Genomic DNA, 27,933 nt, shown 5'->3' with positions numbered 1-27,933 from the left:
GCTGTAATTGGTGTGTTGTGTTATGCCACTGTAGATGTTTAAGGTATAGCTACTTTTAACTACTTTGGTGGCTATTTTAATCAACAACTATGCATTATACTCTACAAGATGTAAGTGTTCCTGTCCTGTGAGAACCACATGGCTCTAAACAGTCCACTTCTCATGAGCTCAGAAACACAGCTTTGTTTTCAGCTTTGTGACAAAGGATTTTATGGCTAATCCAAGTGGAGTTTCATTTTTTATTCAGTCCAAAGAAGTAAGAAAATTTTCCAAATCCACAAAAGAACACGCAATCCTTTAATAAAATCTCTACTTTCAATACATCAAAATTGATGAACAAATAATAGCCAAACTAGGACTGACAGTAAGCTAGTCTGTGAATATTTGTAGTTTTAGTAATGTAAGAACATTTTTTTGCTCATATTACTGTATGTCAACTTACGTGAACTCTTTATCGTGACTAGAAATAATTGAGAACTTTGTTGTTTATTTAGCTTACATAAATAATTTGAATACTTCTTCTGGTTCTAAAGTATGCTGCTAAATGTTTCCTGGCTGGATGGGGGGCGGCGCTACAACACACGATTGTCGCTAATAAAAACCACGAAGAAGAAAAAACCGGAAGTTTATAAAACTTTGAGCAAGGCGTCGTTTTCAAAGCTCGTTAACGGCTGTTGTCTTGGAGCTGTGTTTTCTGAATCTGTAAACAAAACAACTTCGTGTTGATAAACTCACACGGAAATGTCGCCGTGACGAAGGCAGCATTACAGCGAAGCGGCACAGGTGAAAAACAAATCCGTTTAACGTCTCCCTCTGGTTTACATTTATTTATTGTCTTTTTGAATGCTAACTGTTAGCCTAGCTTACTTCTGTGTTCATCTTTGCTTTTGTGTAAAAAACTAATTTCAGAAAGGCAAACATCTGGGCTGTTTCAACTCGTAATAGTCTACTAATGTCGGCATGCATAAAACTTCTGTCTAACTTTAGTCAGTAAAAATAGCAGCTCATTAAGAGTTGACAAAGCTTTTATTATTTTATAAACTACATGTGTGTTTGTGATGGATCAATAATGTATTTTACTTTGTTTATTTCTTAAATATTTTGTGATTTCTTATGGTAACATTTTTTTTTTTTACCATTTTTCTGTTTTAAAAACAATATGTGAACAATTAAATTATGCATCTATAGCTGTGTACATTAATTCCTGTTCATATTTTCTATGATATTATCTCATTGTATGCAGATAAATTGTAATTTCTAATAAAGGTTGAAGTATTAATAAATCAAATTGACAGATTCAATAAAACCAGTAACCACTGTAATGCACTTTATGTCAGAGTTAACCAGGCTGCTGTTACATAACCTTCATCCTGGTTTACCTCCACTGGCTCCCTGTTGATTTTACAATTACTTTTCTTTTTGCTTTTATATCTTAAAATGGATAAGCACATTTCTCTTACAAATCTAAATTTCCCTTCTGGTCTATTGATCAGCGTCTCCTTGTTGTCCTGAAGACCCGGCTGAAATAAAAGGGTGATTGGGTTTTTTTTTCAATAGTTGCCCAAAGATATCTCTATAAATATGAATTCCCCACCTTACCAGCCTTTAAAGACACTTTAATCATTACTATAGCAGATATTGAATATATCCTACGGACCTGCCCACTCAGGGATGCTGTTAGCAGAGGCTGTCTTATTTTTGATTCTTTGGCTTTTATCTCAGCATGAAGGTTGTGTGGTGTCTGTTTTTCTGTGTCTTTTACAATAATTTACACACTGCCTATGTGCTTTAATGTGCTGTCAGGTTTCATGTTTTTTATGGCGTATTTATATCTGCTGTGTTTTTATTTCCGCATATAAGTCACTGTGCAACTCTTCGGTAAACGTCAATGTTTTTAAAAATGTTCTATATCAATAAAATTGATACATGATTAAGTGGATTTGATTTAATGGGTTGGTATAATACTAGCTATTTTTCATTTCTTAATATTTTTTGAAGAAATGAATGTGATGTTTCTGTTTTTCCTTTAGATTTTGTGGTACCTCCTTGCCCTGAAGAAAAAATGAGCAAGGACAACCTGGATTTCACAGAAGAGGAAATTCAGGAACAACTGGAACTCCTGGGATACAAAAACATACCAAAACACAGGCTACGTGAATTCAAACATGGTTAGACTCTATAATATATTTTCTTAATGTTGATAGTATTGTATTGTTGTCAGTTTTTAAAAAGCAGTTTAATAAATACATCTCAAGAAAAGATAAAGGAGATGGGACTTCTGTAAAACACAGGTACTGCCCATGTTTAGACTCCTCTTAAAGAAATCACTCTTTTTGTTTAATTTCAGATCTTGATGAACTGATTCAACAAGAAGAATGGAAAAGCCTGACCTCACCCACTCAGATTAACTCCACAAAAATGCACACAGACACATGTCGACCGAGTCCTCCTGCCTACACCAAAGAGAAAGGTCAGGAAGCTCATCTAACTATTAGAAACAAGTATCAGTATTTCTTAACACTTTTTTCAAGGGTAAAATATTTTGATCTTCCTTTAAAAATGTTTTTCTTTACAGTTAGCCAGAGCCACTTTGAAGAATGTAGTGAAGGATTTTTCATAAATGCTGGACAGGCTTACCATGACAGACAGGTAAGGGATATTCACCAGTTACACCACACTGCTTCTGAAGAGGTGCTGCAACTAATGATTACGTTTACTGATTCATCTGTGGATTGTTTTCTCACATAATCATTTAGTTGTTCAGTTAACATTTCAAAAATGTATTTATTTTATGCCGACCAAGCCCCTCTTTAAATCATCAAATTTCTTGTTTTTCTACAAGCTAGAAATGTTAAATTTAATGTCATAAGAGAGGACAGAAAACAGAAAACTTTCACTTTTGGAATCCGAGATTAAATTCTCAAACTGATTAATTTACAAAATAGATTTTGATGTTAGTTGAGAATATATCACTTAATTGCTGTAGTTCAACATGTAAATATATGAGATGCAATAGCATCAGGTCCATGTTATTGAGTAACCCTATGTATAATTTACCACTTGTCAGAACAGAGACTACAGATGGCAGTGGGGACTTAGTGACTCGTACGCCCAGCACTCAGTGGCTTCAAAGGTCCAGCTGCCTCCAGGTGCTCCCAGCAGGCTGCAGGTGGAGCCAGATCCTGACGACACCCTCCACCCGCTCACTGATAGCTACACATCCAGTCCTGACACCCATGGGAGAAGCTTCATCAAGAGAAAAGTCCTCAGGTCAATATTGTTATTAAATACATTTGTCTGATATTGATTTTTATTTCTTAGTGTAATTGATTAAACAGAGGTGAACCAAATTTAGTTTTATTCAGAACTCAAGTAGATAAAACATCAAAATATCAGAAACACACTAAATGTATTATACTGTGTCCATAAAGATGCTTTTTGGTCTACAACTTGGCTATACATTAAGTAGAATCTTTATACTTTTTCTTAAAATGACAATAATAATGACAAAATCACAATGAGAGCCCAAACTCATGTCAGTTTTTAAATGATCACATTTTTTTCTTTTTCTCTGTGCTCTGATTTGAACATTTAATTTAAAAGTAAATGAAGTCACAGATTTGAAAAATATATTATCAAAATCACTAAAGCAGGACAGATGTAACTTTTCAATCTAGCAGTTTGTGCTTTTTTTTTTTTTTTTTTAGAATTTGTCTTTGCTGAAATACAACAACAATAATCAGTGTTTTCTTCCTATACAGGAAACATAAAGGGCAGACTCTTGTGTGTGATGAATCAGTCTACAGTGAAGACTCAGGTAATGTACACTGACTCATTTTCTGATCATAATGGACAGTTTGTTCTGTAATAATATAATCAGTTCACTCAGAACCTGGTTCAAAGTTGTGAAGTCTTTTGGCCCCACTGAGCCTTATCTACCGGTCGCTGGATGGCCCATGATGAAGATTTTACTCCAAATAGGCAAGATGTAAATAATAAAAAAAAAAAGCAGGTGCAAGGTTTGAAGATTTATTTGGATCTTTTCGGAAAATCCTCACTCAAGAGCTTCCAAAACATTAAGGAGCAATAGGACTTAGACAACAAGGATCTATTCCATTTATTTTGAACAATCGGGCAGCAACAAAACATGAAGAGGATGATTGAAACAGAGAAAGCACAAACACTCTGGCTTAGTGACTCCTTCCTCTTGTCACTTACCGGTCATTTTCAAATTTACTCCCGTTGGGGAATTGGAAAATATAGAATCATTTGGAAGAAGTAAATACAGAAGAACACAGATGTAATCCCATTGGTCACCTGCAGTTGGAGCTGTTTCTGCTTTGAGAACATGCCCAGCAGGACAGGAAGTTGAAGCTCCTGGATATCAGCTTAATCCTCTTTTCTAAAGCCTTCTGCCTCCACAGAGCTCACACTCGAAACACACCTTAGCAGAAAGGCAAGTCACCAACATGTACAAAATGTATAACACTCAGAGCGACGAGGACGATGAGAACTGTCTTTACTCCTCTTTTTGGTCGGATGGTGAGAGGCAGGAAGATGATGCAAAGGAAGAGGAGGAAAAGGTGGAGATTGGGCGAGGGATCCGAGAGAAAGATTTCAAACCTGTCAAAGATGTACGGCACGATCTCCAGGAGGGTTCAGATGAAGAAAAGTGTGAGCTGAAAAACCAGGAAAAAATGAGTTGGGAAAATTCAGAAAGCGGAAATAATGAAGATGAACGGGAGGAGGAAAAAGAGGAGAACGTAAAGACTGGGCTTCTGGTAGGAAACATAGACCCCAAACCTATCAGCGAGACTGATGAGTCTCTTCAGGAGGATTCAGAAGAGGAAAAGTCAAACGATGAAGACTTAAGTGGGGACAGTTCAGAAGGTGGAAGTGAAGAAGAGGCAGAGGAAGACTCTGAAGCTGTTGACAATACAGAGGATTCTCTCCAGGAAGATTCAGAGGAAGATGAGAAAACTGAACTAAACATTAGGGACAACACAAGTGGGGACAGTTTAGAAAGTGAAGATGAAGAGGAGGATGATACAAGTAATGCAGCGGATTCTCTCCAGGAGGCTTCAGAAGAGGAGAAACTTGAGTTAACCAACCAGGAAAACATGAGCGCGGACAGTTCAGAAGTTGGAAGTGAAGGAGGAAAGGAGGAAGAGGATAAATATATCAGTGAGGAAGACCCCAGGGAGGCTGACTTTAAAAACCCAGAAAACATAAGCAGGGAGAATTCAGAAGGTGGAAGGGGTGAGGAGGAACGAGAGGAGGAGGGTGAAGGTATTGGCGAGGAAGACTACAAACATGTCAGGGAGGCAGAGGATTCTCTCAAGGAGGCTTCAGAGGAGGAAAATCCAGAGTTAAACCAGGAAAACACAAGCAGGGATGGTATGAAAGTTGAAAGTGAAGAGGAGGAAGATGAACAACTGATGGACGAGGAAGATCTCAAACCGGTCAGTGATAAAGAGGAATCTCCATATGATGCTTCAGAGAAGGACACACCTGAGCTCAACAACCAGGACGACTTAAGCTTGGACTATTTGAAAGGTAGAAGTGAAGAAGAAGAAGAAGAAGAAGAAGAAGAAAAAAGCTGTTGCAGCAGTTCTGACAGTCCCGCTCCAAGTCTAATGACCTCCGGCTACGGCACGTACAGACCAGAGGAGCATGAAGGGGGGGACTACAGAGATGACCACACCATAACTGAGTTTGATCAAGACAGCCGAGGAGATCTTTCTGAGGTGAGGGACGAAGAGGACGATCGTTCCATCTGCAGCTTCGGAGGGCTCGACACCGAACAAACACACAGAGACTACAGCCAGACCCAACCACTCAACCTGTTAGCAAACAGCACGTTTGAAGCTTATTCTGAGTTTTGTAGAGATGAAAAGGAGGTGGGCATCAAGGACATGAAGCCAGAGGAAAACAAAGAGCAGACAGAGGAGAAATTTGAAGATCTGTATGCAGCATCCAACAATAAAGTGACAACATCTGAACATCTCTTTAAAGTAGAAAGAGACAACGAAAGGCGTTTGGAAGGTGGAAATGTTGACGTTCAAGCATCAGAAAAAGAGAGGCACAAAGATAACGAAGAGTGTAATGTCGGGAGAGAAGCTGAGGACAGAGCCGAGTCAGACGAGTCTTCAAGCAACAAAGATATTAAGTTTATTGACTCCAAAGCTGATGTCAGCTGGATGACGTACAACAAGATGTATGAGGAGTGGGAAGGAAATCTCAGACAGAAAAAGGGTACATTTCCTCTCAGTTTTTCTATTAAAATAACTTGGGTTGCTTGAAAACCAGAGTTTTAAACTTCAATACAAAAGAAGTCTTAGAAAACAATCAAAAAATGATTATTTTTTCCATGGCACAAAGAAAAATAATCAGGACGTGGTCAGGAATGTCACCAAGGATATACAATTGATTTGAACTAAATGATGCTTGCTGATGGACGCGTGATAGTTTGTGCACCCCATGTACAGAGGATGTAGTCCTCGAAGCGGGCGGCCCGGGATCAAAACTGTCCTGCGGCTTCTTTACCTCATGTCATTCCCCACTCTCTCTCTCTCTCCCTGATTTTCGGCTCTATCCACTATCTCCCCAATAACGAAAGACCAAAAATAAATCTTAGGCAAAAATAGAATTGACGCTTTGATGGTGAAGTAGTGAGAGAGAAATGGGAGGTGAATTTGTATGTTTATTTAATTATTAACAGTTATGGGGTTATTGTGTGGGTTTAATGTATTTTTAATCATGATAATTTCTTTAACTGTGGATTTCACTTTGTTTCCAAATGCAGCGAGCTGTCTGGAGGATCGGCTGGCGGAGCTTCATTTATCCCCGTCAGCTCAGCGTGAGTTTGAAAGCGAGAATGAAGACGTCAGCAGTCCAAGTGAAACACTGAGCTCAGAGGCAGAGGGAATTTCTATGAGCGCCTTCGAATCCTACTTTAGAGGCATGGTGGGTAATGTAGTCCTCCAGAATTTGATTTCAATGTGTGTTACTGTACAAAGTGAAGGGGAGCTTATCTGCATTAAGAAATAATCCATCAATCTTTATTTGTAAAGTGCCAATTCATAACAAATGTTTTTTAAGACACTTTACAAAAAGAGCAGATCAAGACCTGACTCTTTGATATATTATATATTATTGTTATTCTCTACTAAGACCCAACATTAATCCACTATGAGCACAGCACTAAGCAACATTTAGCAAATGATAAATGTTTTAATTTCTTGCAATGTCACTAAAAACCCTTTCACTGATTCATTCTGACAGACTCGATCTCACAGCGATGGGGACATCAGACCAAAACCAAAATCCTGTAAGCTAACAGAAAATAATTAATGTATTTATTTAACCTTTTTTTACACACTAAACTGTTTCAATTCATTTGTTTTTTGTTTCAGTCATCAGACCAGTGATGAATCCGCAAACCGTAAAGAAGACAGACCCAGTAGCCAAGTAAGTTAAAAATCACAAATAAGACTCCCTCTCTCTAGTCTCTCTTCTCCCCGTCAATGCCATCTAACAAAACTTGTTCCCGTCTTGTTTTTTCTTTCTTTCTTTTTAGTTGGCTGTATTTGTTAATTTTCTTTATGTCCAATTATTTAGCAACTGTCTTTACTGTCCTCCAAAACCATGTTTTATATTGTTTAGCACTTTTGTTTTCACATTTCTGCACAATGAAGGTAAAACAAGTCAGAGACTGTCCTTCTATCTAGAACATAAGTGGAGTAAGATGTACAAAATATGTGGCTGAAGTAAACAGAATTTTCTTTGGATTAAGGCTTAAGAGTTCACTCTTCATATTCTTATAACTGCAGGTATTTCCATTATAAGCAGCTCTGGGAAATGTTTAAACTTCCGGGTGAGACGGACAGGAGGGTTCTCCGCCGGGAGATAAAGGTATGACAAGATATCTTAACAAGTTTAAAAACAATTTCTTTCAAACTCCTCTCAGAATGGGAGTTGCAGTCATACTAAAATCATTCATGCAATCATCTAATAATATAATGTGCACAATAGATTACCAGTGTTTTTGCCAACGTGATGATATTTCAGATTTAATACATGTCTTGAAAACAGCATCTTCTGTTCTGCACCGTGGTTTGGTTTACTCTTTGACACACTGCCTCCTGCCTTTTTACGTCCTGCTATGTGCATTACAGTCCTATTAGCCCAATGTTTGAAGGGGTTAATAGTATTTTGTACTGCTGCAGAAACATGAATATTAGTGGAAAATTCAAGTTCATCGTGAAAATGTATGTGCAAACACAGTAAAATCTTCTGCTTCTCTGAATGTTGTAACTGATGTTACACCTGTTTTTAGTTATTATTTGCCATTTCAGTCAAGTGAGAAACCACAGTGAAACTAACATACCCTGAAAATGATTCATGTTTTTCTTCTTGTTCAGGAACAGCTTGCATACCAGCCTCCACCTGTAAGTATTTCCAAATAACTTCTCTGTAAAGCTGCATTTATTTAACATGTTTTCTCTCCATATCAGTTTGTTTGTTATGATAAAAGCAGCTTGTATATGTATGTATAGCTTTTTTTTTTTGTCCCAACAGTAATTATTGTGTCAGAGTTATGTCTCCAATAAACAGAAGGAAGGAAAATATTTTCTGCAAAAATCAGACAAACCAAACTTTAGAATCCCCTAAAATTCATTAACAAACACAGCATGGTTTGCAAAAACAAAACGTTTACACCTTAAGAATTAATGAAGACATTTATACAAAAACAACATGTCTTTGAAGTACAAAAAATGTTCAAGACCAAATAAAGATATGACTTTTGGAACTCTCTCCTGCCATGATTGTACTGATGTAAGTTATCCTCCACAACAGCAGATGTTGCTGTAGGTCCATTTAAAGTTCTAAATCATTTATACTGAGTCGATCCTAAGCACCAATGAGTTATAGTTTCTTCTTTAGTACATTACAAACATCTAGCATCTTGTTTATTATTGAACATTAGAGAGTTTATAAAACATTTCAACCTCTTTCCAAACAATAGTGGAGAAGAAACTAGACTTTTTACTTTGGACAGAACTTGTTTGGCGAAAATCTCTGAACTTTTATGTTGTATAATAAATTCTTTCATACAGAGATAGTTTTTTTCAAATGAATCCACATTAGTGATGCAGTAACACAACCGTTTCCTTTTGTTTTGTTGCAGCCTAAACCTCGCAGAGTTTACGTGCCGAACACCTACATCGTGCCAACAGAGAAGAAGCGCTCAGCGCTGCGCTGGGAAATCAGGAACGACTTGGCCAACGGTCTCTTGCCACACAGTTATCGATTTTAGGCCTTTATGTCCACCTGCCTTTAAGAAACTTTTTATAACACTTTTTACTGTTTTTTATCATTGTGATATTTATTCTTTTGTTTTTTTGAATGTAATAAACACAAAGAAAACATTTGTCACTGCAGTGTGTATATATTACAGGTCATTTCATGTCTTTATGGGAAATCAGAGTACGGCAGTTTGAATGGGTAAAGAGGTGAATATCGCTGGTCGTGCCACAGCAGTTTGTCTTCCAGAAACTTGATGGTGTTCAGAGTGAGGATGAGTGCTTCATGTTTCAGCATGCTGTGGACGTTCAGACCTGACAGAGAAAACACACAAATCACCTTCTAGAGCAGTAAAACCATACTCCCTTTTTCAAGATATTCAAAAGGTTCCTTAGCTTAACATGAAACATGTTGATAACTCATTACTTCATTTTTATATTCTTATTTTATTTACACTCATGCTCTTCTTGTCTTTTTACTGCTGCAACACTTCAATTTCCCCACTGGGGATCAATAACGGATTATCTTATTTATGATCATTAGATTGATGTAGCTCATAAATAATCGTTAATGTTATTTACATGCACACCTGAGGCTTCCAGCTCACAGTCTGTTTTATATTATAGACATGATTGTTTAAACTCACCAACGGCAGGAATAATATTCACTGTCTTCAGACTTTCTGTTGCCTGAAGGATGTTCTCAGGAATCTCTTCACCTCTGAAAGCAACGAGACAAATATCAATACAACAGGGAGCCAATGAAGTTTCTTGTTTGTTTTTTAACTTGTATAGCTGATGATACTCACACATCCACTATTAACACGGACTCTCCCCAGTGTCTGTGTCTGATCAGATCCAGCAGGTACTGAGGGTCAGGGGTGGGGATGTTCAGAGAGTCCACAATGTAAAGATAATCCTGTAAAAAAAAAAATAATAATATTCAGCTCAAAATGGAGTTTCAACATTTTAAAGCACAAACTCAAATCAATCTACAGTTTTAATGATAGAGTAAGAAATGCTGAATATTCACTCGTTTCTGCTTCTGAATTGCGACGATTCACTGCTTTGCTTGTGACATCTGATTGGAATTTAATTATTCTTCAGGACTTGGAAAAACTGGTTATCGTGCTAAAAGATCCCTAGATTCAAACTTTTCTGTACAGGTATAAAAGGGCAATTGTAAGGGTTTAACCATAACGCATTTATTTTATTTTAATGATTATATTAGAAAATGTAAAATTCTATAACACTCTTATAAAAACTAAGAAATAGAACTCTCTAAATTACCCTAAGGATATGTTTTTTATTTTTACATTAGCATGAATTAAATAAAAAAACAAACCACTGGTTTTATCAAGGTTCCTGAAAAAGTCTAATATTAGGATTTTTAAACTCAAGGTCATAAAAGTCTTATTTTTCTTGTAAAAGCTTTTATATTTAAGATGGCACTTTGAACCATGTCTGAATAGTTTTAAAAAATCGACACTGTCTGGTTAGTGCTGTGTGATTTCTTTATCATTCTTTTTTTTTGGGATTTGCTTGTTCATGTTACATTTCACAAAAACAAAGGAATAGAGATTGACAAAAAGTTGATGGAAATATTGCTTAAAGATTAAAAATACAGGGATAAGATAAGTAAAACAAAAAAAATAATTGATCTGGGGAAAATGGAAATGAGTCCCACATGAAATCCAAAAAGCACCATACATACATATTTACAGAAATTGTGTTTATTTTAATACTATTGGGCCTTAAAAAGTGTGCAGCATCCCTGTTGACATGTTTATGCTATTTCAGGCACTTAAAGATGATAGAAACACAAGAGAGTCTTCTCAATAATGTGTGAACTCATTTAAATTGGACTTCAGATTCATTTGTTTTCATTCATTCCTTTCGGTTACCTGAGCCATCTTGGAGCTCAGAGCCACTTTAAGTCCCTGCACTCGGACCTTCATGGGTAACATGTAGTAATAACTGGTCGGCCCTCTGGGTCCATGAGCCACCCCACCTGAGAGAAACACACACACACAAGCTGTCAGACTCTGATGTACAACCTGAGAGTCAGTCAACATCAAGTAATGAAGGAAGAAAAGGTTTGTCTCTGCTGAGGGAAGAGCAGAGATCGACGTGAGACCTGAGATTCATTTACATAAAAATAAAACATTAAAATACATGTAACATGCAAATATTGACTTTAAAAGAGCACGTTAACACAGAACTGGACACATTTACCTCCTCTCCATATCGGTGAGCGGATGCTTCCGTGTCGTGCTCGTCCGCTTCCTTTCTGTCGCCATGGTTTCTTGCCTCCACCTCTGACTTCTGACCTGACCTTTGTGTGGGCGTGGCTCTGACAGATTGAAACAACTGTTAGTTAAATGATTCGATTATGAGTTTAATTTGAAGGTGTTACAAACAGTAGAATTAAATATTATTGTATCACATTAATTCAATTTAACTTAATAAAACTCTTAACCCCAAACATTGGACTTTAAGGAAATTATTTTTAAATGTTCATCAGAAATCAAACAGAAAACAATTCAAGCTAATTTCCTACTAATTTTCTAGCAAATGATTTAATAGTGACATGCACTGCACAACACACGTAAAAAAAATATTCAGATTAATTCTTTCAAAAGGGGTTTGAGAGAAGTAATCTTGTCTCATACTAGAGGTGAATACCTTTAAAATATATTTTACAATAAGGCAGTTCATAACATTGAAACACCACATGTATGTTTCTGTGTCAAAGCATGAAGCAGTCTGACAACATTCAAGAGAAACATTGGATACATTACTTGATTTATAACTTACAATTCTTTTAAAATTTTTCTGCCATATTTCAACCTGATGCAGAATGTCGAGTCTGAGAGGAGAGAAAATAAACCACTGATTAATCCAGGATTTATACAGATACACACTGTTTTTGTGGCCTTATTCAAGATTTGAGTTTCAGATATTTCATCAGTATCAACTCTACACTACATCAATATAACAGAGAGATTACAATTAGCCACAGATTGTTTGTTCAAAACATTATATGAAGCTCTTGAAAGACAGAGTCTGAACCTCCCCATAGATAACGGCAGATGATGACAGATGTTTTGAAATGAGTGCAGAAGATATAAAACTCTCCTGAATAAAAATATTACATTTTTGGACAACAAACCTAAAAAAAAAAACTAAAAAAAACTATACCTTGGAGGCACTGCGAACACATCCGGGTGTAGCTGAGCCAAACCCAACGGTTCACTGTCCCGACTCTCCAGAGTCTCCACCCACGTCGGGACTGGACTCAGGTGAGCTGGAACGACAGCATCACACCTCCTCAAGAGAGGCAGAGAGCAGTCAGCAGGAGGAGGAGGACGCTCTGCAGGAGGACACACAACACCAGTCAGAGTCAGTTGTTGTTTTGAAAATGAGAAATCACAGCAGAGCTAAAATTGTAGTGAGATTCCCCCCGGTGGTGGAATGAACTTCCAAACTCCATGTGATCTGCAGAGTCCCTCTGCACCTTTAAGAAAAAGCTAAAGACCCAGCTCTTTCATGAATACCTACTAACTTAATGATGATGGTCTCCATATTATTGATGATGATGATGGTTGTGACGATGGTTTTTGTTTGATAAATGACGACTTATAAGATGGTTTCTATACTGATTAGAGCTCTCAAGAACTGCCCTCAATGTTGTGCTTTGCCTCTGGTCACTTCCTGTCAGCACCTGTGTGTCCAATCAGACTCAAAGATGATCGTTTGCTCTTACTGACATTGTTCCCTTTTTTCTAGATCCTTGCTTGTGTTGTACTTACTCTCTGATGTACGTCGCTTTGGATAAAAGCGTCTGCTAAGTGAATTGTAGAATTGTAGGCTTGGAATTTTAATAGACTTGATAATATTGTTATAAATTAGCAGGATGAAAACTTCAAAAGCCTTCAAACCGCACGTCTTTACTCACTTAATCTTGTAGGATCTACAAGGTTTGTGGGCAGCAGTAGATTTGGAGGCAACGCACTATCTCCAGTGAATGACGAGGCGAACTGAAGAGAAGAAAACTTTGAGTAAGTGGAGCAGAAGGAGAACACCCAATAACAACCTCAGGACAGAAATGTAAAGGTTTACACACAGAAGGTTCTACAAGAGAAGATCATGTTATGATCTGACCTCATGTCCTACAGCATTCTGAATCACTGTTGTTCAGATATGATTATTTTCATGTTAAAAATTCAATCAAACAAGTTTATATTCATACAGTTTTATCAAGCCGTTGAATAATGGTAAATTACACTTCTTATACACACTCAGACGGTGGTCTTTGAGAAATGTTGCGTTTATTATTTTCTAACAATCAAATCCGCAAAATATTCAGTATTTTATGAATCATTTAAAAACATTTAGCCCCGATTTTTTTATTTTACTTCGTTAATATATAGCATAAAGCAGTCAACTCTAAAATATATATATAATATTCTCCCTTTCCTTGTTTCATAAATTACTAATGTATTTATTGTTCATCCTTTGCTCTAGAAAAATCACGATTTTTTTCTCACCTCATCTTAATGTTTTAAATGAGTTTCAATTGTTTAGCAATAAAGAGTAAAATGTCACTTTAATATCGATACAAAGTGACTTAATGAATGTAGTAAAATGAATCAATTAAGGAAAACACAATCAGCGTTGAAAGGTTGAAATATATTCAAACGTTACTCACCCTTTTAGCTGCTCCTCTACCATGAATCACTAAAGTGCAACGAAACATGTCGCTCCCGGTTTTCCTTCTGCAGTCTCACACACACTTAAAGTCTAATAAAAAACATCTGAAGAACACATTATAAGCTGAATGCTGTACAGCTTGCAGCATGAAAGGTCGTGGGTACTTCTCCGTGTGGAGTGTTGGCGCTGGTTGATGACGTAGCGGCTGCGTTTCTAGCTGTCGAAAGCGGAAGCTCCATGGCCTGTAGCGTAGACTGTAAATATTACTGTAGATATTATATGTAGGCTATTAATATAATAGGCTATGCTTGAATTTAATCGTACCTAGGCCTTCTTAGGGGCTGTTAGACTGTAAATATTAAGTGTTAACTTAAATTTAAAAGGTTTTGGATAATAAATCAACAAGCAGCTTTGTGCAGTAGAATTACGTCACTCTGGTAATAAGCTTTTTACTTGATAATTACTGTATCTGAGAACAGGAATAAAACACGGTTATCAGAGTGGTTGAGAATGTTTTGATAATTTATTTCCTCATTATTGTGTTACGATTCAGCAGGCAAAGTCTCTTCAAACCCCTCAGCAGCAATAACATGTTTAATTTAATCCCTCAGGTTAAATTAGAGTAGAGTCAAGGGGTCTCTGAAAAAACGGAAAGAACCACGCTGTTTTCTGTATTTTTAAATATTCATAATAAAAGGTTAAGTGGATATTATTTGTCGACCGGTCTTAAAGTCGGAGGAAACTTCAGTCTAATCATGAAACACTCCTCACAGCCTAACTGTTCATTTGTTATCACATCTCTTCCATACTTTAAATATTATTCATCATTACGACATGTTGTATAAACATTTAAAACATGGTGATATCTCTGTTTAGTTAAAGCTCACCGGTCATTCACTTATTTGCGACAATAACGATGAACCGTGAGTGAGAGTGATCTCCCCGCACATGACTTGCTGCTCTCTTCCCAGCATCACATTAAGACTATACTTTCAGGGATCATTTCTATAGTTTCTGACTTGAGAATTGTGTTTCTAAAGTGTTTGGTCTCGCTAACCACGATGATGAGTCGTGATATTCTTTTCTGAGCGTGAAGCGGACACAGAATAATGATTCACTTCATATGTTCTCTGTCATTGATGATCGTTCATGGCTTCCTTTGTGGAGCTTTGAGGAAGAGAATATGATCAGAGTGGTTTTCATACAGGTCAAATCAAATTAAGTCGTATCTTTCACAGATATCGGATACAGTAATTGTATAGGCAGAATCGCGCAACATGATTTCGCAACTCATGTAATAAACTTTGTTACTTCAAAATTGCTTAATTTGAGAATAACAAGAAGATATAGTGACTAGTCCGCTAGATTTTTCATGCAACCACAAATGTTAGGTTTCCTGCTTTCTATTTCTTCTTTTTTTCAGTTTATTTATCTTAATAATAATAATTCATAAACTCTTTTGTCCCCCTGGCCATACGTCTGTACAACACCTCACGGTTATGGCAGGGGGAAAGCCCACACTTGGACTAAATCTTCCTTTTTCCATTTCCCATCTGCACAGCTGTCCCAAGAGTCAGCCTCTAGTTGGACACTTTAATCTTTAAATCTTTTTTCAGGTTAATATATATGTATGGGGGGGGGGGGGTCAGTTTTGTGGTTAATTTGTAACAAATGTTTCATGTCATGTACGTCTTTGTAACCTGTTACAAAGTATCTATCTATCTATCTATCTATCTATCTATCTATCTATCTATCTATCTATCTATCTAATTTGAGGGTTTGGACGTAAGAACACGTGTGTGAAGAGCTGACCCATCTAATTTGTCGTTACTCGCTAGTTTTGCTCTAATTTATTTTTTTATTTTTTTTCCTAAAATCTGATCTGAAAGACATTAAACTGTGTTGTGTAGTTCTGTGTGTGTTTTCTCTTGGTGTTGCCTCACCTGTACGTTGTGCGTCTCCATGGTTGAACGCAGAGCAAATGTCACTTAGATCCACCAGTTGAATGATGAAGTTGTCAAAGGGGCCCTTCTCTTTTATATGTTTTAGTATATCTATGGTTGTTGCTAACACCGCTACAGAGTAATCAAAAAAGCACCAGTTATAAGAATATGTTGCACAATTGCGTAATTCAAAATGCTTTGCATCTATTTAAAAACAATAAGTTATCTGAATGTGTAGAGCTTGGCTGCGATTTCCCTGGTCATCAGGTATTTTTGGTTGTAACTTTTACTGTTCATTTTATTTGCAAATCTGGAAATCTGTAGCATGTAAGTAAACAAAATGTAAACAGAGTTTTTCTACACAGCGTAGTAGTTCTATTGTGGTTGATGGAGTAAAAAAAAATAAAGGTCATGATCATGGAAGCTTTAAAAAAAATGTAAAAAAAATAAATAAATAAAAAAAGATGTGAACTTGTGTCAATGTCAATAGTCCAACCAACATTTTCAAAAAGTAAAACAAAGATGCAAAGGACTTTTCATGTGAACCTTTCATCTGCCTTTGAAAGCTGAACTGGTGTCTGTTTACTAAACAAAATGTTTAATCTTTTAATTTTCTATCTCGAAACTAATCAACAACCAGAAAGCGTTATGAATCAACTTTATTTGTATAATGAATATCATTTTTTTGAATTCTCTGAGTTAACTATTTTGGATTTGCACATGATGAAACAGCTTGTACCTTCTCTTATAAGTGAAGATTTAGAAAGCAATAACTGGATATATTTTTACGTTTCTTTTTTTCATACAACATAATAACACAATTATACATGGTGTGTTCATTTCAACCAATTTATAAAGCCTACTGGCCCCCTCTTAAAACGGTCTTGGTCAGTTTATATACTTTAGTTTATGAATTAATTTTACATCATTTATCATGTACTTCAGACTGCAAATATGTCAAAGCAAGAAAGCTATTTACATCCCCTAAGAATATAATATATAGTCAGTACTTCAAAGTATAGACATGTAGTACAATATTAACATATGTACAACTGGGGATATTATAACAACCACTTGATAAAATACAAGTAAACAAAATGCATGCTTTGATTGATTTGTCAGGTTCCCTAAAATCCTCAACTTTAATTCCCTACAGGGATTTTCCTTATTTAGTAAACTTGACAGGAAATTAAGGGATTTGGGAAGTTTTTGGTGCTATAACACAACTTAAATGTTTTAATACTTTTCAAACAAGTACTGTGTGGATAATACTACAAAAAAAACAAAATGTGTGAATTTACATATATAAACAAGGGCAAGAATGCTGATTTATATTCTAGGTAAGAATATTTAAGGGACGACAGAATTGGCTTTAGTTACAAAAAACAGTGTCAGCAAATGATGCATTCAAAAAACACAAGCATGAATCATGCAAGAACATGTAACAACTAAGTTGTAATAAATAAACCTGACTATTTAAACATCAATAGTTTGAAACCTACATGAGGTTTGAGAAAAAGAACGTTGATCCTTTTTGATCATTTCGCACTGGAACTTCAAGATCAAAGTTTCTTGGATAAAAGTCACGCCCCCCAAAAGTGTTGCGGTTCTGCCTCCTTGGATTTTGTGATTGGTTTGGAAAAACTGTGACATAGTATCCATCTGAACTGTCAGGTACAGTTATTCTTGACTCATGAATAAAGTGAGGCGTACGTTGGCGAGGCATTGACTGCATTGCTCTCTGAGGTTTTGCATACATGTCAAAATCACCAGAGGGAATTCTTCTGGTATGTCTGGGGTCCCTCATGCCAACATTGACACCTGGTGGTAACATGACCTGCCCATGGTTATGTGATCCCTGGTGGTTTAGTGTTGAACCTCTAGCCCTAAGCACATGATCCTTTCCTGTAAAATCATCAATATTGAGATCTGAACGGTTGAAATCAATATGGGTGCCAAAACGAGGATCCACCATGGGGTAGCTGGACCTTGCTTTTGCCCTTGGTGACCTTGCATCACTGTACCCAAATCTGGCATCTCCATCAACATCCAGGTCAGGCATTTTCATGTTTACCCCTGGGATATGTGATCTGCGATTCTCATACAAAGATCCTCTGAAATTTCGTGAGGAATCATCAATGTTAAAATTTGGTGATCTGAGATGCATTTGTGGATTTCGCATAGGCATGTTGAGGTCCATGTTAGGAGAACTAACCTTTCCTTGCAGCTGTCTGGGTTTCATGTTCAGTTTTGTATTTGGAGGAGTAATATCCAGATTTTTAGATCTCAGTGCAGCATCAAAGTCAATAGCAGACCCCCTACCAAAGTCTGGGCCTCTTATTCCTCTTACTCCTCTGACTTGAGGGGCACCAAAATTCATGTCTGGTTGGCCTATTTTGCCATTTATTCCTAGATTAGGATTTTTTGTATTTAAGGCTAGTTTGGGACCTTTAAACCTTGCCTCAGGCATATCTAAGTCTGGCACACTTATACCAGGACCCTTTACTCTAGGCCCTGAAAGATTCATATCTGGTATTCCTGCATTAGGCCCAGATAAATTGAGGTCTGGCACATTTAAATTTGGCATTTTTACTTTTCCTCTTGGACTGTTAAGATTGACCTTCGGCATATGCAGGTCGGGCACCTCAAGGTCACCATTTATGTCAAAGTTGGGGCCTTTTGGCATCTTGATTTTAGGCTTTTTGAACTTTGAATCAGGAAGACCCAAGGTGACTTCTGGCGTGCTCATATCTAACTTTGGAGCTTTAAGATCCATGTTTGGTAAGTCTAACTTGGGTGCATTCATTCCCCCTTTAAACTTTGGGGTTTTGAGATTAAAATCTGGAGTTTTCAGGTCTGGATTAAAATCTAAATTTGGTCCTTTCGGTAATTTGGCATTAAGATCTGGTGACTTGATGTGAAAATTGGGGTTATCTAACTTCGGACCAGAAAACCCTATGTCAGGCATTTTCAAATGTGGCTTTTTAAGTGTGGCCGATGGGCTTCCGAAATCAACATCTGGGACTTCAAACCTAGGCTTGGATCCTTTGAGGTTGATGTTAGGTGAATTGATGTCCATATCTGGGCCATCAAAATTTCCACCAGGTCCTTTAAGGTTTGGTAGATTAACTTCAGGCATTTTTAATTTGGGCATTTTTAGCTTAGAATTCGGTGAACCAATGTTAAGATCTGGAGTATTCATGTCTAACTTTGGAACTTTGAGATCCACGTTTGGCAAGTTCAAGTCAGGGGCATCAAGCCCACCCTTAATCTTTGGGGCTTTGAGACTCAAATCTGGTGACGTTAGATCTGCATTTAGTTTTGGCATTTTCAGTTTACCTGATGGCATGTCCAAGTTGAGCTTTGGAGTATTTAGATCCAGTTTAGGGCTTTTGAGATCCAGTTTGGGCATATTTATGTCTGGTGCATTTATTCCACCACTGAGATTTGGTCCAGAGAGATCTAGGTTAGGTGATTTGAGGTTCAAGTTCGGGCCATCTAATTTTGGTCCAGAAAGACCAAAATCAGGCAGGTTCAAGTTTGGCTTTTTGAATTTTCCTGATGGACCAGCAATATCAAAATCTGGCATTTCTAAATCACCTTTAGGACCATGAATCTCAGGTCGTTTCAGGCTCGGAAAACTAAATTTTGGCATCTTGAATTTAGGCATTTTAAATTTCCCTTTGGGTGAACCAATGTTGACATCTGGAGTATTCATGTCAAATTTTGGACCCTTCAAGTCCATGTTTGGTAGGTTCACATTGGGGGCATTAAGTCCCCCCTCAATATTTGGAGCTTTTAAACCAAAATCGGGTGACTTTAGATCTGCATTTAGGTCCAAATTTGGTCCTTTTGGTAATGTACCCTTAAGATTGAATTTAGGCATTTTCAATTTGCCTGATGGAGCGTTAACATCCCAGTCTGGAGCATTTAGTTCTGGCATTTTCAGTTTACCTGATGGCATGTCCAAGTTTAGCTTTGGAGTGTTTAGATCCAGTTTAGGGCTTTTGAGATCAACTGTGGGCATGTTTATGTCTGGTGCATTTATTCCACCACTGAGATTTGGACTAGAGAGATCTAGGTTAGGTGATTTGAGGTTCAAGTTCGGGCCATCTAACTTTGGTCCAGAAAGGCCAAAATCAGGCAGGTTCAAGTTTGGCTTTTTGAATTTTCCTGATGGACCAGCAATATCAAAATCTGGCATTTCTAAATCACCTTTAGGACCTTTGAGATTGACTTTGGGAGCATTTACATCAACCACTGGAACATTTAAGTCCCCATCAATCTCAGGTCCTTTCAGGCTCGGAAGACCAAATTTTGGCATCTTCATTTTGGGCATTTTAAATTTCCCTTTGGGTGAACCAATGTTGACATCTGGAGTATTCATGTCAAATTTTGGAGCATTAAGGTCCATGTTTGGTAAGTTCACATCGGGGGCATTAAGTCCACCCTTAATCTTTGGAGCTTTTAAACTAAAATCTGGTGACTTTAGATCTGCATTTAGGTCCAAATTTGGTCCTTTTGGTAATGAACCTGTAAGATTGAATTTAGGCATTTTCAATTTGCCTGATGGAGCATTTACATCCCAGTCTGGAGCATTTAGTTCTGGCATTTTCAGTTTACCTGATGGCATGTCCAAGTTTAGCTTTGGAGTGTTTAGATCCAGTTTAGGGCTTTTGAGATCAACTGTGGGCATGTTTATGTCTGGTGCATTTATTCCACCACTGAGATTTGGACCAGAGAGATCTAGGTTAGGTGATTTGAGGTTCAAGTTCGGGCCATCTAACTTTGGTCCAGAAAGGCCAAAATCAGGCAGGTTCAAGTTTGGCTTTTTGAATTTTCCTGATGGACCAGCAATATCAAAATCTGGCATTTCTAAATCACCTTTAGGAACTTTGAGATTGACTTTGGGAGCATTTACATCAACCACTGGAACATCTAAGTCCCCATCAATCTCAGGTCCTTTCAGGCTCGGAAAACCAAATTTTGGCATTTTCATTTTGGGCATTTTAAATTTCCCTTTGGGTGAACCAATGTTGACATCTGGAGTATTCATGTCAAATTTTGGACCCTTCAAGTCCATGTTTGGTAAGTTAACATTGGGGGCATTAAGTCCACCCTTAATCTTTGGAGCTTTTAAACTAAAATCTGGTGACTTTAGATCTGCATTTAGGTCCAAATTTGGTCCTTTTGGTAATGTACCCTTAAGATTGAATTTAGGCATTTTCAATTTCCCAGAGGGAGCGTTAACATCCCAGTCTGGAGCATTTAGTTCTGGCATTTTCAGTTTACCTGATGGCATGTCCAAGTTTAGCTTTGGAGTGTTTAGATCCAGTTTAGGGCTTTTGAGATCAACTGTGGGCATGTTTATGTCTGGTGCATTTATTCCACCACTGAGATTTGGACCAGAGAGATCTAGGTTAGGTGATTTGAGGTTCAAGTTCGGGCCATCTAACTTTGGTCCAGAAAGGCCAAAATCAGGCAGGTTCAAGTTTGGCTTTTTGAATTTTCCTGATGGACCAGCAATATCAAAATCTGGCATTTCTAAATCACCTTTAGGACCTTTGAGATTGACTTTGGGAGCATTTACATCAACCACTGGAACATCTAAGTCCCCATCAATCTCAGGTCCTTTCAGGCTCGGAAAACCAAATTTTGGCATCTTCATTTTGGGCATTTTAAATTTCCCTTTGGGTGAACCAATGTTGACATCTGGAGTATTCATGTCAAATTTTGGAGCATTAAGGTCCATGTTTGGTAGGTTCACATCGGGGGCATTAAGTCCACCCTTAATCTTTGGAGCTTTTAAACTAAAATCTGGTGACTTTAGATCTGCATTTAGGTCCAAATTTGGTCCTTTTGGTAATGAACCTGTAAGATTGAATTTAGGCATTTTCAATTTGCCTGATGGAGCGTTTACATCCCAGTCTGGAGCATTTAGTTCTGGCATTTTCAGTTTACCTGATGGCATGTCCAAGTTTAGCTTTGGAGTGTTTAGATCCAGTTTAGGGCTTTTGAGATCAACTGTGGGCATGTTTATGTCTGGTGCATTTATTCCACCACTGAGATTTGGACCAGAGAGATCTAGGTTAGGTGATTTGAGGTTCAAGTTCGGGGCATCTAATTTGGGTCCAGAAAGGCCAAAATCAGGCAGGTTCAAGTTTGGCTTTTTGAATTTTCCTGATGGACCAGCAATATCAAAATCTGGCATTTCTAAATCACCTTTAGGACCTTTGAGATTGACTTTGGGAGCATTTACATCAACCACTGGAACATTTAAGTCCCCATCAATCTCAGGTCCTTTCAGGCTCGGAAGACCAAATTTTGGCTTCTTGAATTTAGGCATTTTAAATTTCCCTGAGGGAGCGTTAACATCCCAGTCTGGAGCATTTAGCTCTGGCATTTTCAGTTTACCTGATGGCATGTCCAAGTTTAGCTTTGGAGTGTTTAGATCCAGTTTAGGGCTTTTGAGATCAACTGTGGGCATATTTATGTCTGGTGCATTTATTCCACCACTGAGATTTGGACTAGAGAGATCTAGGTTAGGTGATTTGAGGTTCAAGTTCGGGGCATCTAATTTGGGTCCAGAAAGGCCAAAATCAGGCAGGTTCAAGTTTGGCTTTTTGAATTTTCCTGATGGACCAGCAATATCAAAATCTGGCATTTCTAAATCACCTTTAGGACCTTTGAGATTGACTTTGGGAGCATTTACATCAACCACTGGAACATTTAAGTCCCCATCAATCTCAGGTCCTTTCAGGCTCGGAAGACCAAATTTTGGCTTCTTGAATTTAGGCATTTTAAATTTCCCTGAGGGAGCGTTAACATCCCAGTCTGGAGCATTTAGCTCTGGCATTTTCAGTTTACCTGATGGCATGTCCAAGTTTAGCTTTGGAGTGTTTCGATCCAGTTTAGGGCTTTTGAGATCAACTGTGGGCATATTTATGTCTGGTGCATTTATTCCACCACTGAGATTTGGACTAGAGAGATCTAGGTTAGGTGATTTGAGGTTCAAGTTTGGGCCATCTAACTTTGGTCCAGAAAGGCCAAAATCAGGCAGGTTCAAGTTTGGCTTTTTGAATTTTCCTGATGGACCAGACATATCAAAATCTGGTATTTCTAAATCACCTTTGGGAGCTTTGAGATTGACTTTGGGTGTATTGATAGCCAACTTTGGGCCATCTAATTCCCCATCAATTTCAGGTCCTTTGAAGCTTGGAAGACCAAATTTAGGCATCTTCATCTTTGGATGTTTAACATCTAGATCTGGCATTTTCAGCTCTGATTTTGGGCCTTTGAGAGCAAGGGAAGGTGCATCAATGTCAAACTCTGGCTTTGGCAAATCTACATCAAGACCACCTGATGAATGAAGGTCTAAATTTGGAGCTTTAAGATTTATGTTTGGTACACCTTCTTTAAACTTCTGTCCAGATACATCCATGTCTGGAGTTTTAAAGGCATAATCTGGAACTTGCATGTCTGGTAAATCAAATTTGGGCATTGAAAACTTAGGAGCCTGGTATTTCCCAGATGGGCTCTTGATGCCAACCGATGAAGAGTCAGAGACTAAATTTGGCCCTTTAAGGTCAACTTTTGGTAAATCAGGTGCACAAATCCTTTCTTTTACCTGTGGTGTTTTGAGCCTTAGTTCAGGGGTTTCAACACCAGCTTCCCTTTTGCCTGTGATATTTCCCCCATTTTGGACTATTCCCAGTTCAGGGGGCCCAACACCTGAACCTTTTAAGTCCTGACCTATTTCTGGAGAAGTTCTATTCATACCAAGACCCATTGGTGGAAGATTCAGATTGCTACCATTTGATAGTTCTACTGCATCACCATAATAAGAATCCCCATGAATATCTGTGCTAAATTTCTTGGTTTTCAGAAGTCCAAAGTCGACTCCAAGACGAGGCAACCCGGAATCCTGCTTTAGGTCGGCCTTGGATGAGCTTTGTACAGTTGGAATAGTAGTCGGCTCCCCAGTCACATCAACATCATCAGCACTAGGAAAGTCACCTTTCATAAACTTCTTGATTTTGGCATTGTAGAGTTTGCTGTAGGAATCATTCAGTATCTAAAAAATATAAACATAGGCTTGGTTACTTGAATGAAATGTTAGCAAGACTTCTTTTTTCTAAAGTCTATCAGTCTGAGTAGGGATCAAGTTTAGTATCATTTGATGACAAGTCAATGCAATGCACAATGTAGCACAAAAACAGCTTCTAGTGGGACATATTAAATGAGCTAATAGAATTAATGCTCTTCAAAGTACAGATGATCATATTTGACCTTTTGTCTTGTGGAAGATGATTAATAAACCCATTAACTAATTCAGTTTATTTTTTGCAGCCAACTTACCGTCTCGGGACTCTTGGTACCCTCAAACAGATTTCCGACGCTCCTGCTTTTGTTCCTTTTGAGGACTTTTATCTTGTCATCATATGGCAGTTGATCAGAATTGATTGTTGCTCCTAACAGTCCGTCCCCTGAAACAGAAAAATCAAGTATTTGCATTAAACATTATCAAATTCAACTACAATTAAGGACCACATCATACTTTTCTATTTGAAGGATAGCGTTAGAATCCATATGCTAAACCTGGCAATAATATAAAATATGGGTTTTTATGTTAAGGAAACACAACAAAACTATTCAGCAAAGTACATTTCAAAATAGTCTCAATGTTCTTCTGCTGAAAAAGGATTTCTAGAAAAAAACTACTGTGCTGTATTTTAATTAAGACTATCTGTTTAACATTCAATTTCACTGCAAGGCCAGACTGTATTAATAGAATATTTACAATTGACTTGGCACAACTGTTGACTGGGTTTGTATTGCATTGGACTGAATATTGAAAGGTTCTACATAAAATATGTAGATTGTAAACTTAACGAAAGTGGCTGGGCTTACACAACCTTGAGTATGTGTCTAGTGTGAAATGATTTCCTTCAATTGGCTCACGTGTTCTTGTGAGGAACAAGTGTTTATATGCTATAAGCTAAGACTTTATATGGCCTGCTTTAAAAAACTGTTAAAAGCAGTACAGAAAGGAAGGGGCAGTAGCAAGTCGGGGTCATACCTTCCATTATTCCCTGATTGGACCAGGCACCGTCATTAATGCTGGATATCACCACTCCACCATCCTCTGATCGCTCCAGGGTCAAACCCTCAGAGAGGCTCCTCCCCCTGCGGTGTGTGGGCTAAACAGATAGGACATTTCAGGGATGCAATAAAACAGAGGCACTCCTCAACAAAATAATATTTACCTGCAACATACAAAAGAAAATTAAACTGTTATAGGAAATTTCAATACAGAACCCTTTTCACGTACCATGATCGCGGTGTCTTTGTCACAGTTGCATTGAAAAATCCTCTTTGACTAAACCTTTAGAAGGAAACAAAATGGACAGTTAACAAATGAATTTATTAAACCTAAACCTAAACCTCTGGGTGTGGCACATTTATTCTGCCAACTCAGTATTGTCAAGGAAACTATTCTATTGGTTTGTTTACTACAGCTGCAGGAATCAACAGATGCAAGGGGACTGGTGTAACGTATATTTACTATTCACAATTTACAAAGCAAACTTAGCAGTCGAAAACAAGGCAGTGTGACTGTACTGTACTGTAAATAAAAGTGAAATTCAGGTGCATCTCAGGTATCCCAGTTATGTTCTTTGTGCTTTTGGGCCATAACTGAGGAAAAACCAGTAACAGGTTTATCAAGAGAACTGCAAACAAGTGCTCTTGTTGGGTGTTTCCTTTTTAAGCACACTAAGTGAAACGTAACCACACCCACCCCTTTCCAGCAGAGAAATCCTTGCAGAGCCCTGGCAAACCTCCAGTGAATCCAGAAACAATATGTTCTATTAAGAGTGTGAAATAATATGCATGACTGAAACTTGACTCAGGTGAATTACTTCAGTGAATTTCAGTACTCCACAGATTAAAATACATTTTGGAGACCCAATAAACTTGAGTTTATGCCATTTGAAAAAGTATCAAATTCAGAATTTCTCCAGGCATTAAGAACTAAATTAAATTCTTACTAATAGTTGTGGGATTATTTCAATATTGTGATAGACTAAATCGTGTCATCATGAATGTAACTAAATAATGCGGTGATTGAACTATATTGTGTACATCCCTTTGCACTGAACTTATAGTCAAACACAGAGAAAATTTTTATGAATAGCTGTTGTGAGTTTTTTGACATGTTAAACTGGAAGAACATAAATCTTTTTTAAAATCATTTATTCAGATATGACAACATCTTGTCACAATACATTTGACAATCAAAAGACACAACAATGCCAAAATGTAATGATTCAAATACCTAAATATGATTCAGTGAAATGGTCTTGTATACTGCGTAGTTTAGAAATGATGGACATTAACTATATAAACCTAATTACGACTTCCCCAATACATAAATGGCAAAATGCCATACATATTTTGAAAGCCTAAAAATAAAATAAGTGCATTTTGAGCATGCATGCAAACAAGAAAGATTATGAGTTAGAACATGAAAAATGTAAAAATTGTATTTTTTATCATTTTTTCTTTGAGTGCTTATAAATGTAACTGTTTTGAATGGGTCAATAATATCTCTTATCTCTTAAAGGCCCCTTAACTGATTTGAATCAATGTCCTATTGTGGCTGAGTTTGCACCATCACAAAATACTGTATTGTTGTAAAAAAAAAATAACATTATATTGTACAATGAAGAAACTTGTAATTTTTTATTTTCAATTTGATCTATCTCAAATTCTTCTAATTCAGCCTTTTTTTTACATTTAAATATGCATCTCAACATTTTTTTTAAACCAGACTTTTCCATCAATCAGACTTTGGCATTTAGCTCATATTTCACACCGCTAATAATGACATCAGTGCAAATAAAGCCGCTGATTCACTGCTTAAAAAGTTAAACATTAATCATTTTATAGATATGCCAATGTGCACATGCTGAAAGTAATAAAACTGAAAATGTTCTGCAGCTTGAACATGATGCAAGAAGATTAAAAAATAAAGAAAAAGGCCTGTATAACAGTTTCGCAAGGAGTCAAGCTGAACAGCATGATGACTGAAACTCAACAGAAACTACCTGGATGACAGCACCCAAAACCTGCTACCTGAAAGACAAAGCACCACAAGCATTGAAGCTCAAAGCTCAAAAGGTACACATAAAGAAAACTGACCTCAGGGTCCATCAGGCAGATGTTTTCGAAGCTGTCCGGGCTTCTGTGTTGTGAAAGATATGTCCCAGAGTTTGATCACAGAGCTATCAGCCCATGCTGTTTGATCTGCAGGCTGTGACTGAGGAAAGGAGCGCCAGACAGTTGGACGAATACTGGTCTCAAAGCAGACAAACAGGTTCTAACTTTAAAGTATTGCGTCCCTTAACTGTCAAAGGACACACAGACACATGTTCACCTCACACACCCTCATGCAAACACACCCTAACTACCACCTGCCTGCGGCTCATATGCATAAAAACACAAACAACAGCACAACTTTTGGCTCTGACCCGCCTTCCTTCTTACAAAAACACTGATTCCTGATTTCTTCATAATGTTCTTTCAACTGTGATTTATTTCTGTAAAATGTATTTAATTTTCTATTTTTGCCTCAACTGTATTGAGATCTATTTTTCTCAACCTCCAGATTCAATTACTTGTCTGTTTTATTCTCTGCCAATATAAAGTTATTTTTATTTGAATTTTTAAAAAAATCTTAAAAATAAAGGTAAGTTAGATATGTCAACAAATCTGTTCCCACATAAATGCAAATGCACACACACTCACACATAAATAACATCCATAGTCAAAACCTAGACTCTTAGGAACAAGCAAAAAAGAACAACACAACCCAGACACTCCCCCCTTGAAAACATGCTAAGTTTGCCATCATGAGAAGAAATGCCTACCTGTGCCAAGGGAGCGGCAGGCGTTCACTGTATGAGTCACTC

General features: G+C 37.4%; 3 protein-coding genes and 1 non-coding gene across 4 annotated transcripts; 2 read left to right on the top strand and 2 right to left on the bottom strand.

Annotated features, from left to right (window-relative positions):
* Nucleotides 1-636: 636 nt before the first annotated feature.
* hyls1 (HYLS1 centriolar and ciliogenesis associated) lies at nt 637-9,431 on the top strand. The gene is made up of 12 exons (XM_061049169.1): nt 637-783; nt 2,031-2,168; nt 2,348-2,470; nt 2,576-2,649; nt 3,068-3,270; nt 3,762-3,817; nt 6,806-6,966; nt 7,285-7,330; nt 7,416-7,470; nt 7,833-7,914; nt 8,424-8,450; nt 9,191-9,431. Exons 2-12 carry the CDS (start codon nt 2,063-2,065, stop codon nt 9,317-9,319), a joined length of 1,062 nt encoding a protein of 353 aa, XP_060905152.1. The 5' UTR covers nt 637-783; nt 2,031-2,062; the 3' UTR covers nt 9,320-9,431.
* Nucleotides 8,659-14,216, bottom strand: mrpl4 (mitochondrial ribosomal protein L4). Its single transcript, XM_061049170.1, has 9 exons — nt 14,017-14,216; nt 13,264-13,345; nt 12,507-12,678; nt 12,123-12,174; nt 11,541-11,658; nt 11,210-11,316; nt 10,115-10,224; nt 9,953-10,026; nt 8,659-9,620 (listed from the first exon to the last, which is right to left on the bottom strand). The coding sequence occupies exons 1-9, from the start codon at nt 14,062-14,064 to the stop codon at nt 9,475-9,477; spliced, it is 909 nt and encodes a 302-aa protein (XP_060905153.1). The 5' UTR covers nt 14,065-14,216; the 3' UTR covers nt 8,659-9,474.
* Nucleotides 14,217-14,998: 782 nt separating this feature from the next.
* On the top strand, nt 14,999-15,215 carry LOC132955130 (small nucleolar RNA U3). The gene has a single exon (XR_009665889.1). It is a non-coding gene; the product is annotated as a small nucleolar RNA U3 (small nucleolar RNA).
* A 1,392-nt stretch (nt 15,216-16,607) lies between these two features.
* si:ch211-69b7.6 (neuroblast differentiation-associated protein AHNAK) lies at nt 16,608-27,699 on the bottom strand. The gene is made up of 5 exons (XM_061049165.1): nt 27,164-27,699; nt 25,293-25,346; nt 25,041-25,161; nt 24,320-24,447; nt 16,608-24,035 (listed from the first exon to the last, which is right to left on the bottom strand). Exons 2-5 carry the CDS (start codon nt 25,293-25,295, stop codon nt 17,460-17,462), a joined length of 6,828 nt encoding a protein of 2,275 aa, XP_060905148.1. The 5' UTR covers nt 25,296-25,346; nt 27,164-27,699; the 3' UTR covers nt 16,608-17,459.
* Between the last annotated feature and the right edge of the window lie 234 nt (nt 27,700-27,933).

This window comes from Labrus mixtus, chromosome 2, assembly GCF_963584025.1.
Source record: "Labrus mixtus chromosome 2, fLabMix1.1, whole genome shotgun sequence".
Lineage (NCBI taxonomy): Eukaryota > Metazoa > Chordata > Actinopteri > Labriformes > Labridae > Labrus > Labrus mixtus.
The sequence above is the reverse complement of the archived record's forward strand: the minus strand, read 5'-3'. Positions and strand labels throughout refer to the sequence as shown.